At 38.5% G+C, this 15,562-nt stretch overlaps 1 protein-coding gene across 1 annotated transcript; it reads left to right on the forward strand.

The window, feature by feature from the left end:
* The first annotated feature begins 11,345 nt into the window (after positions 1 to 11,345).
* LOC104436125 (WD repeat-containing protein 76) lies at positions 11,346 to 15,257 on the forward strand. Its single transcript, XM_010048850.3, has 5 exons — positions 11,346 to 11,711; positions 11,819 to 12,550; positions 13,251 to 13,648; positions 13,828 to 13,926; positions 14,710 to 15,257. Exons 2-5 carry the CDS (start codon positions 12,026 to 12,028, stop codon positions 14,921 to 14,923), a joined length of 1,236 nt encoding a protein of 411 aa, XP_010047152.2. The 5' UTR covers positions 11,346 to 11,711; positions 11,819 to 12,025; the 3' UTR covers positions 14,924 to 15,257.
* The last annotated feature ends 305 nt before the right edge of the window (positions 15,258 to 15,562 follow it).

Genomic DNA, 15,562 nt, shown 5'->3' on the forward strand with positions numbered 1-15,562 from the left:
GTTTTTTGAATGGAACCATTCCGATTCCAGCAGATCTAAGAACAGCACGATAATGGAGAAAGTGTAACCGGTTGGTGAGAACTTGGATTGGCAACTGCGTGGCTCCAGAAGTCACAGCTGGATTACCCCTAATAAAGGATTCAAAAACTATGTGGGAGAATATAAAAGAGATGTATAGGAAATTGGATAGAGCAAAGATCTTCTCGTTCACCTAGACACTCTCAGGGTTGAAGCAAGGAAACATCTCCATTGCGACATGCTTTAGCAAGCTATCCGCACTTTGGAATGAACGGGAGGCAGCATAAAGAAACTTGAAGGGCTCAAAGCCACTTCACAAAGAATACAAGGCAATAAGGGACAAAGAGAAAGCAACAAGATTTCTCTTGATTTTTAACAATTCATAACTCATATTTATCACAGATTTTGGCCATGGATCCAATACCACCACTCAGCCGCATCTATTAGCTTGCAGTCCAAGAAGAGAGTCAACCACTCTCCTAGCCGGAATATGCTAAAGGAAGCGAGAGCATCTCGCTTGTAGCTCTCGATGAAGTTCTCAACAAAACCCTAGAAGACAAAGAGGAGTAAGCGCTAGGTTCACGAAGAGTGGAGAAGAAAAACTTTTTAAGAAGAGTGGAATGGATGGCCTAGATTACTCCATGCGATCAGACGGTTCATGGTCAATCAGTGCCTATGCTATGCGATTAAATGGCCCACGATCCATCAACACATCAGCTAAATCGAACTGTGAAAGGATGACTAAAGCATCCAACGGTTAGAATTTTGCCACGTCATCCAAGAATTATAGGCAAAATACCAAAGGAAAAGGTAAATAATTTTGTGAGTATTGCAAATGCCTACATCACACAATTCATAATTGCAGGAAATTTCATGGTAAGCCCGGAGAAAAGGAAAAAAAAAAAAATTCAGCAACCTATCAAGTCATTGACCTCGACTAGTCCGAATTCTAACGCACGCCCCATTACACATGAACAATATGAGCAACTTATGCAGGCTTTGTAGAAATTGGACACTTCCAACAAAGGAATGAATTTTTCAAGTATATCTCATTGTCTCGATAAACTCTATTTCAAGAAATGCATGGATAATGGACTCAGCAAGTGTCATATTGTTTGTGACAAAAGTTTTTCTCCATTATACACAAAGGAACAAACTTTCCTATTTTTGTATGACTTCCCAATGGAAATGTCACCTATGTCACAATGACAAGCACAATCAATCTTCACACTTGTCTCAGAGTTTCATTTTAACCTCATTTATGTATCTATAGTTTGCGAAGAAAATTCTTGCCAAGTCTTGTTCGATTTCCAAATAGTCTTGATTTATCTTGGGTTTTTTTTTTTTTTTTTTTTGAAAAATAATAATTGTGTAACATGACCACCAATGATAAATGCTTCCTTTTACATTCAAAAATGGGTTATAGTGTTTTTTTTCCCACTCTCAGTGTCACATTTGTCCTCTTGCGAAGCAATCTTGATCACATTCTCCTTCTAGCAAAACTCATACTGGCAATGTTTTTCCATTGATTCTTGTTGATATTTAGGAACCCCACCATATAGCACATCATGATGGCTCACATTTCTTCCTTACAATTATGGACGATTATTCTCGTGCCACATGGGTTTTTATTATGTAGTCTGAGAGTTAAGCTATCTCTCATTTAAAACTTTTTCTTGCCTAAACAAAGAATCAGTTCAAAATATCTATTTAGTGGATTCACACAAATAACAGGAGAGAATTTTTCAACGGTATTTGTGCTTCTCTTTTTTCATCTAATGGCACATTACATGAGAGCTCATGTACCTATTCCCCACAATGGAATAGGGTGGTAGAATGTAAGCATCGCAATCTTCTAGAAGTAGGATCTACACTAAAGTTCCAAGCGACTATTCTAGAAAAATTTTGGTGCGATTATGTGATCATGACAACTTATTTGATCAATCGTATACCTACTCAAATTCTTGGCAAACAAACTCTATTTGAACTGCTTTATGGGAAGAAACTAGAGTTGGAAAACTTAAAGGTCTTTGGTTGTTTAAGTTATGCCATCACAGTGGGCCCTCGAGACAAGATGGGTCCCCATGCCCGACGTTGTGTATTCATGGGCTACCCAAATTTGCAAAAGGATATCGTCTCCTTGAAATTTCTACAGATTAATTCTCCGTAGACAAAGATGTTGTTTTTCATGAAGAAGTATTTCCATTCCGTGCAGAGGGGTTATCAAAGGAAGATTTGGATACCATGGCTAATTCATGTAATTTCTTATCTAAGGAAGCATTATCTCTAGATCTTGAGTATATACTTGCTGCACCTCCGGAGACTTCAAATTTCTCTTCAACATCAGCTTCAACTTTAGATGAGGTTCTTGCTGTAGCAAAAACTAAGGAACTATCTTCCATTATTATGCCCATTGAAGAAGTTTTCAATTCTTCGCTAAATGCCACTGTGGAAGAATCATCGTCACCTCCACCGCAACAAGATCCTGCACGACACTCCAGGCGAATCACCTGTCCACCAACATGGACCAAGGATTACGTTTGTGTGGCATTCAATGCAACATGTATTCATTATCCTATCTCATCTTGTGTTTCTTTCCATCAACTCTCCCTGAAACATAGATGTTTCATTAGCTGTATATCGGAAGAGCGAGAACCTAGCTGTGATGAAGCATCTACTGATCCATAATGGCAGAAAGTTATGGAAGTTGAATTGCAAGCTTTAACCGAAAATTAGGCAAGGGAGCTTGTGACACCACCTCTAAATCGAAAACCAATTGGCTGCAAATAGGTGTATAAAATAAGTATTAAGCAGACAGGTCAATCGAACAATACAAGGCTCAATTAGGGACTAAGGGTTTTACACAACGAGAAGGTTTCGACTACCGTGAAACCTTTTCTCCAATAGCCAAAGATGTGATAATCTGTTCCTTCTTATCAGTTGCTACTCTCTACGACTGACCATTACACCAAATGGACGGACATAATGTCTTTCTTCATGGGGACTTGGATGAAGAAATTTATATGAATATTCCTTGGGATTTATGAAGACAAGGGCATAATAGAGTATGTTGTCTCTACAAATCCCTGTATGGTCTCAAACAAGCTTATAGGCAGTGGTGTGCCAAGTCCAATAGGATTATGCTCACGTGGACAGAAGGTATGCCATCTATTTATTTGATGATATGTGTTGATGACATTCTCATTATGGGGAACGACAAAACTACCATAGAGAACCTTAAGGAGTATTTGAATTCCAAATTCCATATTAAGGACTTGGGATCACCAAAGTATTTTCTTGGGATTGAGATTGTTCGATCTGACCAAGAAATCTCTCTCGGCCAACAAAAATTTATACTGAAAATCATATCGTAAGTGACCTTCAAGATGCAAACTGGCTATTATTCCAATTGGGTAGAACATCAAATTAACTATGGCAGAAAATGATATTGGATCATCTCAAAATCAAGATCCTATACTTAGAGATCCGTCAAGTTATCAGAAGCTCATTGGGAAACCCATATACTTGACTATGACCAAGCATGATAAATGTTATGCAATATAGGCACTAAGCAAGTGTATGCACAATAAATAAAAAAAAATCTCATATGAATATTGCTCTAAAGGTCGTAAAAGATTTGAAAAAATGCCCAAGACTTAGGATTCTTCTCTCCATAAAATGGAGATGACAGCCTATTGTGATGTAGACTATGCAACTTGTCCCATGAATCAAAGATCCATCACTGGTTTTTGCATTAAACTGGGAGAATGTTTACTTTCATGTAAGACAAAGAAACAAGCAATTGTCTCACTATCATCAGCCAAAGTGGAATACTGAGCCATGGCAAAGACCATTTGCAAGATAGTCTGGATACGAGGCTTACTTTAGGACCTTGGGATACAAGTGAAGGGACCAACAAAATTATTTTGCAACAATGATGAGGCTCTCAAACTTGTGGCAAATCTCATAATGCATGAAGGAACAAAACATACAGAAGTGGACTATCACATCACTCAAGACAAGATTCAAGAAGGAGAGATCGAAACAAAAAGAATTGGGACCACAGAACAACCTACAGATGTGTTCACCAAACCTCTTTGTCAGAGACAACACGCATATCTATTGAGCAAATTAGGCGTCTTGGATATCTACAAGCCATCAGCTTAAGGGGGATTGTTGGAAAATGTACTCAAGCTGGACGAAATCCTTTTGGATTGAGATTGATTCATTAAATCAATTGAGGAGTAGATTGGATTAATCAAATATTAGATTTGATTCGTTGAATATATGTTCCTTTCTTTTGTACACCTCATGTACTATATTTACATGACTTTGTACATCAGTAAAACAATGGAATAGAATACACAAAATTCTCCCAAAAGTTCCTCTTATACGATTCTTCCCTTCTTCCCGTAGCTTCTTTATCTTCTTTCAAAACCTAATCTAAGATGCTCATGGACAATCCTCCTCATGCTCGTTTTAGGTTTTGGCTTAGCTTCTGCAACAACCGAGAGAGAACCGATCACAGAAGGCCGTGCCGATGTTGGTGAAGTCGGTGGAGCAACCCCTTTCACTATCGGATCTTGCCTCGGACCACCCCGTCCCGCATCTAGACCCAATTGCCGCCACAATTGCAACTAGCTGCTGCCATTCCATAATTAGGTTCGCGTCTAGTGAAATTTTCGAAGCAATTGCTTGTAACTATTAAATGAATTCACCAATGGAATAGAGTTGTTGTGGATTCAGTTGCGGTGTTGATCTTGTTTGTAGTTGGCGAAATGTGCGATTGGTTAGTCATTCCATCTCCTCTTGGTTTGATCGGCTTAATTCGATGGGATACCTTGCGAAGTATTATCGAAATTTGATGGGGGCGTGTAAGTAATTTAAAATGAAGTATTCGCTATAAGAAGAAAATGGGTGGATAAAAGCCTTTGAAATTTTAAATTTACAACATTTCCGTAGGACGACGAAGTCAAGACAACTCAAATAAGGGAGATCCAATTCATGATCAGTGCTTATGATAGATAACTTAAATAGTAAACCACGCTTTGATCGAACAATTTAAATTTTTATAACAGTTAAGAGTCTTCCACCAAAATTTCATATGAGAGATCCTGAATTCGAATTTTTCCAAGCCTCTAAAAGATTATACTAAACGTGAGGGAGGAGTGAAAGAAACGCCTCCGGGTACATTTGTTTCACCAAAATCTCAATAATAAAGGAAATTTTTTTCGCGAACAAGGTTAGTTGTCCTTTATTTAATGATATATGATTGAAAACATTTTCAAATATTCAAATTTTGTCTCAAGCAAAAAAAAAAAAATCTCATTTTTCAAAAAATTCAAAACTCTAATTATTTTTTCTTTTTCTTTCCTTTTTTAAAAAGTATTCAAATTTTAATATTTTTTTAAATATTTGCTTTTCATTTTCTTTTTCATTTCTTTCCTTTTATTTGCCCCTTTCTTTGCTCCGATCGGTTGAGGACGACCATAGGCTTGCCTGACGATGACCATAGGCAAGCTTGAGCTTGCCAACCTCGAGCGAGGTCAACCTCACCAAGATTGGGCAAGCCACGAGCTCGCCTAGATCTAGTGAGCCTCAAGCTAGGCGGCCTTCCACCAGCCATGAACCAAGGACCCTAACACTAGAATAATATTTTGGAAAACATTTTCAAGCTCTTTCAAATGGGAAATAATTTTTATGAATTTAAGTTTTGGTAGGAAAACCCTATCCGTTGACTCATTTTCTTAAGCGAACCAAATAAAGGAAAATGCGGAAAATATTTTCCTAAAAAACATTTTTCACAAAACAAATAAACTTTTTATTAAACAGCTTAAACTTTTAAAACAGTTGGTAGTGGTCTCATTAAATTATGCCATGTAAAGTTAATATTCCTGTTAAAAAAATCTCAACACTTGACTATGGGGTTCGTGTGTGTATACTCTTCCTCCACGTAATAGTTAAGTTATTGGGTTTGCCTTTTTAATATATTATTTGGATCTATCCTAGTTTATTTCACATGGACATTTATCCCATTAGTCAACTTTCATGTGTCATTTATAATCCAACTTGAATGTGAGAGAATGTGTTGCAATTTACCCCAAGCCTGACTTGACCATGGGGTTTACATTCAATTTATTTACACACCGCCTCCCTCAACCTAATAGTTTAAACTTTTGGATTGAATTTTTATACGACCTCAAAGGTTTTTTTTTTTTTTTTTTGTTACAAAAACCCTAAATATTGTACCATTGTGACAAAAATAGCCATTTTCTGCCACAAAAATCCTAAACTTTGCCAAATATGACACTAATACCCTTTTTTAAAAAAAATTCATAATTCCCTAAACTTATACCAATGTGATAATAGTTTATGAGCTTTGGTGACATTAAAAAATTTGAGATATTAGTTTTACAATGGGCATGTTTTAGGGTTTTTTAGTGATAAAAAAATAGATATTGGTATAACAATGGCATAGTTTAGAATTTGTTTGTGTGGTATTTGTATTTAACAAAAATTAGTATGGAATTTTTTGGTAGGCCAATATGAGAACTTAGAGGTGTAATAAGGAAACGGACTTCAGTTAATATTTAGTGCAAGATTCGGGATAAATTATCCACAATTTATTGAGAAGACACAAATCAGATACTTACTGGTAAACTTTACACCAAAAATTGTTCCATACCTTTTATTCGCCGATACATAACATAGGAATCACATGAATCCCTTTGAGCTCAAAACCGAAAAACCAGGCCTATCCGTAAGCAGATTGAGTGGTCACTTTTACCCATGCTTTTCGTTATCTTCTCTCCTTTTTACCTACATTTTTATACCAATTTAAATTGCTAGATTGAAACGGTCGAATTACCCTAAAGTCTATGTATTAATTCTTGACAAATAAAACGTTAAAGAGTGTTTCTTGGGCACTAGTTAAAGATTATTAAAGGTTATTTGAAAATATCTAATTTACAATTAAAGTGAGTGAATTTTTTTTTTTAAAATGTAATTATTTCATTTTCGAAGTGTCTTGCAAGGAAATGTTTCCACTATTAATAATTTAACAAGACGCTCTTGACAATTAGGGAAGTTGCTATTTCCACAGCCTTGGTCGGGAAAGTGTCCCGCTATGAAATCTCTCTTTCATACTGACTTGGTTCGCTCCAAGCTAATGTGCGCAAACCCAACGCCTTATTTTAACTATCGTTACTCAGCTAATAAAGTGAATATATATAAGCAGTGAAGAAGAGTGATCTTCTCAAGACGTCGGACAATGAAAACCAAGATGGGAAACAAGTTTTTGGAAATACTTCTCTATAACAAATTGCGTGATTACCTAATTGTGAAGTCAAGATTTATGCGGACACATAAATTTTATGAGATTTTATGAGATTATTACCAACAGTTCTAAAAGTTTAAACCGTTAGATGGATGCGTAATTTAATATTTAATTATTCTAACAAAATACTTTTCAATAACGAATCGTGTGATTATTGAAATGTAGAGGTCAAATTTTAAGCAGGATATTTATGTGCTAAAAATGGGATGGAAGTAATGGCAGATAAATTCTATGAAAAGACTAATTAGATCTGGCTCTTAAAAGGCAAGTTGTCGTGCACACATGGAAACATATTGAATAACTTGTGCTGATTTGCATCTATCAATTCTAGAAACAAATCTAGAACTCTTAACAACTACACATGAGTACTACACATGAGTAATGTCAAACGAGCAATATAGAGATGGCATCCTTGTCGATAAAATTTGTACCTATAAATAGCAATACTAGAGAAAGGGCCATGCATATACTTTAGGGAGAAAATTATTAGGAAGAAGGAAGAAGGAAGAAGGAAGAAACAATGGCAAGAGCTAATCTAAAATGCTCATGGACGATCCTCCTCATGCTCATTTTGGCTTTTGGCCTAGCTCCTCTCCCTACAACAAAGGCGAGAGACCTAGGCGGGCAAGGCCATGCCGGCGTCGAAGAAGAAGGTGAAGCAGGCCGTTCTCTCTACCAGATCTTGCATGATGTCCCCAGTGGACCTAATCCCATTGAAAGTCCCCCCAGCATCGGAGAAGAAGGCGAAGCAACCCATTTTCACTACCAAATCTTGCGTGACGCCCCCGGTGGACCCGATCCCGGTCATCATTGAGCCTTGTCACGGCCATAACATAATTGAGTCCGCCTTCGAGTGAATTTTTTGAAGCAATTACTTGTAATTATTCAATAAATTCACCAATTGAATAAAGTTGTTGCAGATTTAGTTGCATACTAATTTATCTTACCTCCTTTTGGTCTTTTTTTTTTTTTTTTTTTTTTTGGAGTGTGTTTGAAACTATAAAACTTGTCATGGAAATAGTCCTAAAACTCTCAAAAAATACAATTGAATCCTAAAACTAGTCAAATTTGTGTAATTAAATCTTTTCACAAACTCCATCCAACTTGACTGACTGAAAATGCCGACGTGGCTCTTTTTTTATTATTTTGTCCCTCCTATGTTGCTTTGACGTCTCTAAAATAAAATAGTGAACAAGAGCGATCTTCTCAAGCGACATTGGACAATGAAAAGCAAGATGGAAAGCGAGTCATTTGAAATAATTTTCTATAACAAATTGTGTGATTCCCTATTTGTAAAGTCAAGGTCTATCCGGGGCATGTATGCTAAGAATGAGATCAAAGTAGTGGTAGATGAATTGCATAAAAGGAATAGCTTCGAATTTCACTAGAGAGAAATGGTCACGCACTCATATATATAAATTGTGCTAATGTGGATTAGAACAAAGCTTCTCGTTCCTTTTTTTTTGTCAGTTTGTTCAGTATTCTTTCTTGCGCCATTGCTATCTCTATCTGATTGACTTGCCTTGAATCGGATTCGCAAAAATGGCCACCAGCGTCGAAATTTCGATTTGGAAGCAGCCGCAACATGTTTTTTTCTCCATACTTATATGCATCTATCAATTCTAGAAACCTAAATCCACAACTCTAACCGACAAATTTGTAATGCCATGGCAAGCAATATGGAGATGGCATCCTTCTCCATGGAATTCAAACCTATAAATAGCGATGCTAGAGCAAATTCATGCATATATTTCTGGGAGAAAATTATCGAAAGAGAAACAATGGAGAGAGCCAGCTTGAAACGCTCATGGACGATCCTCCTCCTCATGCTAGTTTTAGCTTTTGACTTAGCTTCTCTCCCCACGACAAAGCCAAGAGACCTGGTCCCAAAGGCCGTGGCCCAGAAGAAGGCGGAGCGACACATTTTCACCACCGGATCTTGCCTTGAACCCCCGTTCCACCGTTTGGACATGGCGGCCACCACAACAATTGAGGCTTGTCGCCGCCGTTCGATGATTAAGGCGGCCATTTTTTAATGTGTGGTCCTCCTTGCAATTGTAGTTCATGTTTCCGAACGCAACACTTTTTTATTTTTTCTGTTACCAAGCTGATAAAAATAAATCAATTAAAAAGAGAGCTTCTCAAAACGATGAAAAGCAAGCCAAGAGGCAAGTTATCCAAATACCTTCCTGTAATGAATCAAGAAATTGTCTGATCAGTTATGAACCTATTATACGAATATTAATTTAGTTCTAAAAGAACCCGCATCATCAAAGAGTAGGGGTGGCAAAATGGGTCCATAACCCCCTTTCTGGCTCATATTTTGCACTAATGAGTTATATGTGGCTCATATTTTTCAACCATTCATCACCCATCTCCATTGCTTGCCCCCGCCGCTCGCCCTGAAATGCCTCCGCCGCTGGCCTTCGCGACTTGCTTTTGAGCCGCCTTCGCCACTCCCCGAAGGTCGACGAGCTTCAGCATCACCTCGTGAAAATCCAGCTCCCGAATGTCGATTTTTGCCTCAACAGCGCTCCTCGATGCGTGAGTCCATGCCGTACCCCTTAACCTTCGCGGGTTGCTCGTGGCATTAGCCTTGTTGACGCCTGCTTCGTTTTTGCTCATTTGAATCACTGAATGGACACAAGGGCTTTGAGTGCTTTGATTCTGCCGTTTTCTCTTGCTTCGCTTGACAATTTTTGTTCGATATGTTTTTTGATGTCCGTGTCGTCCTTTGTTGGAGTTTTCCTTTGGCTTTGTGGTGTTGTTAGTTAAGTAGGATGCAATCGGTTTTTGCGGCTTAGTAGGCTCTCACGTTTTCATGGTCTTTCACTGAGATTGTTATTGACAGAGAGAGTCATTGTTGTAGACATGAGACTTGGTTTTGCTCTTTGTTTATTTGTGCGTTAGTCGATTCAGCTACTGCTGAGAGATGCCGAACTTTAAAACACTTTGGAGTAACGCACCTAATGTGCACTTTTGAGATCCATTTCTTCTACTGTACTTTCTAGTTGCATTGTATATCATTTATTATTCTAATTCCATATTGTATTGTGTTTGAATTCAAAGTCCTTTTCTTTGCGTTTGCCCCTAATCTCATGCACTTGCATACAGTAACTTTTCATAGGTTCTTATGATCATCAGTTTGATCCTTGAAGACCTCCAAAATGTTCGTAGAATTAGACCGCATCTTGAGTGGGTGTTGGTTTTGCAAAATGGGTTAAATGATGGGTTGCTAATAATCTATTTTCTTGAGATTTATTTTTTCTTAACTCATTTGTAACCCATTTAAAAATAAAAGAGCTACCCACATAAAATTGGGCTCATTAAATCCAAGTTGTAAAATGGGTTTATCCACCCTAATATTTTTATAAATATATTTTCTTGGTCAAGTTTTTTATAAATATTTCAATTTATAGGTTTTTACATTTTTTATTTTATTTACTCTCTTTTAATTATTTAAGTTACTTTTTTATTTTGATTTGATGTTTTTATTCAATTAGCATAGAGCCTAAAGTGAGTATGGATTTTCCTAGAATATTAATGGATTTTAACAATACGAGTGAGATGAGTCGAGATTAAGTCATTAAATGTACACTACATAAATATGGATCAAAATGAGTTAAATGAAGAATTAATAATAAAAATTTGTTTTTTTTTCGACCATTTTCGATTTGACCCAAACTAGACTCAATCTACCCATTAGACGGGTTAAAATATCGATTAAAAAATAAAAGAAACAAAAAAATAACCATCTGTATATTTTAGATCCGATTTTACTCGCGTCTTTCTAGAAAAAATTATTCGTGAATTTTTTCTATTTAATCTCGATGTCTACTTTTGCAAAGATAATGGGGAAAATGAAATGAAAACATTCCCATCAGATTTTTACCAAGATGTCTGCTTTTGCAAAGATAATGAAAAATGAAAAAGAAATCAGATTCCAAGAATTGAAAAATGAAAAAGAAATCAGAGAGATAGAGAGAGAGATTTTTTTTTTTTAATTTCTTTTTTTGGGGGGAAATGGAGGGAATTGCATAGGGCCGCCCAAGAAAAACCGCCACTCTTAAAAAGCTGCAGAGAGAGAGAGAGTAAAATGGAGGGAAGTTTTGGACTTGTCGTGGCGCGCTTCTCTCTCTCTCTCTTCTCTCTCTTCTCTGTCTCTCTGCAACTCTGCGTGTCGTGGGAGGAGAAGGAAGGGAAGGGGCGAGTTTACCTCTGCAATGGCGACCCAGGAGCTGACCGAGTACGAGCGCAAGAGGCTCGAGAACATCAGGCGGAACGACCAGATGATGGCCGCCCACTCCAAGCTCCACTCCATCGCCTCCCATCTCTCCTCTTCCTCCAAGCGCCAAAAGTACTCTCTCTCTTTCTCTCTCATCGTTTTTTGAGCGATTTCTCGGGTACCCTGTTGCTGGTCTGCTCTGTTCGTGCGTGATGTGTGGGTGTTTCTGTTGGTGCCAGGATCGAGAGCAAGGCCAGGACCTCCGCGGCCAAGACGTACAGAAAGCCTAAGGACGAGGCGCCGCTCGTCATCCGGCGCTCCCTCCGCACCAGAGGGATGCCGCCGGACTCCGCCGGCCTCGAGGGCGACTTCGACGAAGCCGCCGCCCCCCTGGAGCCCTAGAGTCGAAGCCCGAGTTCTCGCCCCGGAAGTTGGGGCCTTTCTCGATGGGCGACGCGTACGACGGTTCGCGGTCCGGGGACGCGTTCGTTCGGGCCGTGCGGCAGGTCTCGAAGAAACCCGAGATGGCGGGTTCGGCGGGAGAGGAAAGTGGTGGAGTTGAGGGGTGTGAAGACGAGATTTTGAGAGATTCGGTCGCGGGTGTGAACGAACGCTCGATGGGTTGTGGAGACATCAAGACCGAGGATTCATCGGAGGTCGTTAGTACAGTGAAAATGGAGGACTCTTCGGGTTATGGAATGAAGAGAGAAGGTGTCGATGATTCCTTGAAGTTCGTTAGTTCTTTGACACTGGAAGAGGAGAATGTAGCTAGAGTCGTTCCTGGAAGGGCAATGGTGGTGAAATTCTTCCCTACCACCGAAATGAGAATGGTGGCTGTCGGAAACAAGTATGGAAATGTTGGGTTTTGGAATATGAATCCCAAGGAAGAGGAGGGAGATGGAATATACTTGTACCGCCCACATTCCGGTCCAATTGGAGGGATTTCAATCCAACCACATAACATTGGAAAGGTACTTCTGCTGCTTTGGTTCACCAATTGTCAGTATCGGTTTATCCATTTCTTCTAGGTATTATGTTGAATTACCGATAATTGCCTTGACTAGCCTAATGTTAATTGAAAAGCACCTTTCTGAGGTGCAGGAATGTGGATACGTGATTGGAACGAATGCAGGAATTCGTGTTTACGTGCTTCTTGCTGACCATGAATTCTATTACGATCAGTTTCCTGTCAGCCAGTCGGATTCAATGTTTGATTATTGAATTATTGCCGATTGTATTTTTGAACTGTCAGCATGATGACCTGTTTAGTGCCTCTTATGCGTTTCTCTTATATATTCTCAACATCTGGAAACTTTATTTCCTCACTAACCTGAGAAAAGAAATGAAACTGAATTCAAATTTGAAAGATTATCAGATTTGTCAAAGTACTGATAGGCTGTATAGGAACTTTATCTGCTGTTGTTTGATTCAACTTTTCTAACTTGATGAAAATTATATATGCTATACACATGTCGAAGCATATATGATACTTGTGTGAACCATGAGTTCTGCAAGAAAGGCAACCATACCAAGTTCTTATAACCACTGTGCATGGTAATGATCTTGATAAGTACGTTCTAGCTTGGTTTCCAATCTATGTAATTCATGTATGTTGAGTTGTGTGGCACATATGCTCTTAAAAGAATTTATGATGGTTGATCTTTTGTTCAGATTTTAACCTGCTGCTATAATGGATTTGTCCGCATGATGGATGTCGAGAAAGAGATATTTGATTTGGTACATGCAAGTGATGATGCTATCTTTTCTCTCTCTCAACGACCCAATGATGGAAGCTGCTTGTATTTTGGTGAGGGTCGTGGTGGATTAAATATCTGGGATCTGCGGGTTGGAAAATCCACTGCTTTTTGGGCTCTGCATGAAGATAGAATCAACACCATCGACTTTAAATCGCAAGATTGCTTTGTCTTTGCAACAAGCTCTTCAGAAGGCACTGCTCGTATTTGGGATTTGAGGAGAATGGGTTCAAAGAGTCTAAAGGTTATTGAACATGAAAGGGCTGTGCATTCTGCTTATTTTTCTCCTTCTGGTAGCTGCCTTGCAACGACAAGGTCAGTTGCAATATCTTCATAGGATGGAATAATAATGTGGACTTATGCGTGGTTGTTAAAAGTTTGATTGTGTCTTATATATTGTACTTTGAGTGGACTACCGAGTCCTTTTCAGAATCCTTTGGTGTTTTAAGGTTATCTTGGTTATTTTTTATAAGATAGTTGGCTTGTTCATGCAGTTTTGACAACACAATATGTATAGCAAGTGGGGACAATTTTGAGAAGACTTCTCACATCTCCCACAATAACCAGACGAGTAGATGGATCTCCTCTTTCAGGTATGAATTGTTTAGGATATACTCAAGTTAAAATGCTTACAGAAAGTTTCGGATGCTATTATATCTTGACCAAAGTTAATGTTTTGTTATCATCACTGCAATTGGGTAATCTGGAGACTTGTGCACTCGAGCATCACATGTTAATGATATCTTTCATGAGCATCTGAAAGTGCCTTGAAACTCGATCATTGGCAAGTCAGGATCGTTATGTTTGTTTAGTGGCACCAGAATGATTACCAGCCGGGTTCTGTCATGAAATCTGAGCTTTAGGTTAGAAATTTATGAGCAAATAAAATGGCATGTTGATATAGAGGAGCTTCTTGTTGGTGAAGTGTCAGGTTTGTTATTAAGAACAATGTCTGAATTTTAACGGTGTTTTAACAATCACTCAGTGAATAAATGCTACTGCTACCTTATCAGAATCCATTTACATGATAAGGGCTGTGATCTTTTCCTGTTCAGAATATTTTCACTGGATGAGTAGACTTCATAGCTTATAAATATGCATAGATATTAATGGTACCTTCCAGGGCCTAGGTTTTTATTAGTTTTTTCAAGTATTTGTATCTATTTATGTCCAGCTTCTCCATGTTCTGTGTAGTTAACATTTTTTTATTTCCACCATTCAACACTAGAGCTACAGCTGTTGTATGTTTGAGTTAATTTAAGTACCCTGATAGTCTTGGGTTCATCTGCGCCTACTGCTTTAATTGTACAAGGAAAACTTTACTGGTACATATGAGCATTAGATGACTTGACATCTCATTTTCTTTCTGGGAGCAGAGCAATTTGGGGCTGGGATGATTCATATATCTTCATTGGCAATACGAAGAGAGCTGTTGATGTTGTCTCTACGACGCAAAGAAAAACTGTCATGAGTTTGCAGAGTCCATACATGTCTGCAATCCCATGCAGGTTTGATGCACATCTGCTTGAGGTTGGGGTGCTTGCGGGAGCTACTGGTGGTGGTCAGGTTTATACCTGGACATCTCCGTAGGTGGCAAATTACTACAATCCTCGTCAGTTTGTCCAGTTAAGATCTGGTGCATTACTTGTAAAATGTCACAGTTTTCGTGATTTGGCTGTTGACAATTTTTTGGCACTAGAAGGCTCTGTTTGTCTGTCTCACTCCCTCTGGGAGTCTGGTTTTGCTCAAATGTGTTCCGAGCCTTGCCAGCTTGACTCTGCGTAAGTCAATGAGAAATGTATTTTCAATGGCCATCCTCAGAATGGTATGTAGGGAAGCTTTTGGTTTTGCCAACGTACTGCATGTAAGTTCTATGCCTTGGAGAGGCCTAGTGGAATGTTGAATTCAATCTTCGTGCAGTCAAGAGACCTGCTTCAAAATTCTTTTCTTTAGAGAGGAGCGTATCTTTGAATCCACTTCAGGACGGAGTGGAAAAGAGATTCCCATGAAGTTACTGGGTTGGTCTCACAACAGAACAAATGATTATATAATATATCAGTAAGTCCACTTTGTGACTTATGGTTAAACCAACATGTTGCAATCTACACTAAAACTCGGATCTTTTACCCGCTCTCAAATTGATGAAAGCATGTTAGAACGCACGCGTGTTAATAGCCGGATTTAGTAATGCGCTTGGCAACTCCTTATGTTCCCAAAGGTTCAGAAGCA

The sequence above is a fragment of the Eucalyptus grandis genome, chromosome 3 (assembly GCF_016545825.1).
Source record: "Eucalyptus grandis isolate ANBG69807.140 chromosome 3, ASM1654582v1, whole genome shotgun sequence".
NCBI lineage: Eukaryota > Viridiplantae > Streptophyta > Magnoliopsida > Myrtales > Myrtaceae > Eucalyptus > Eucalyptus grandis.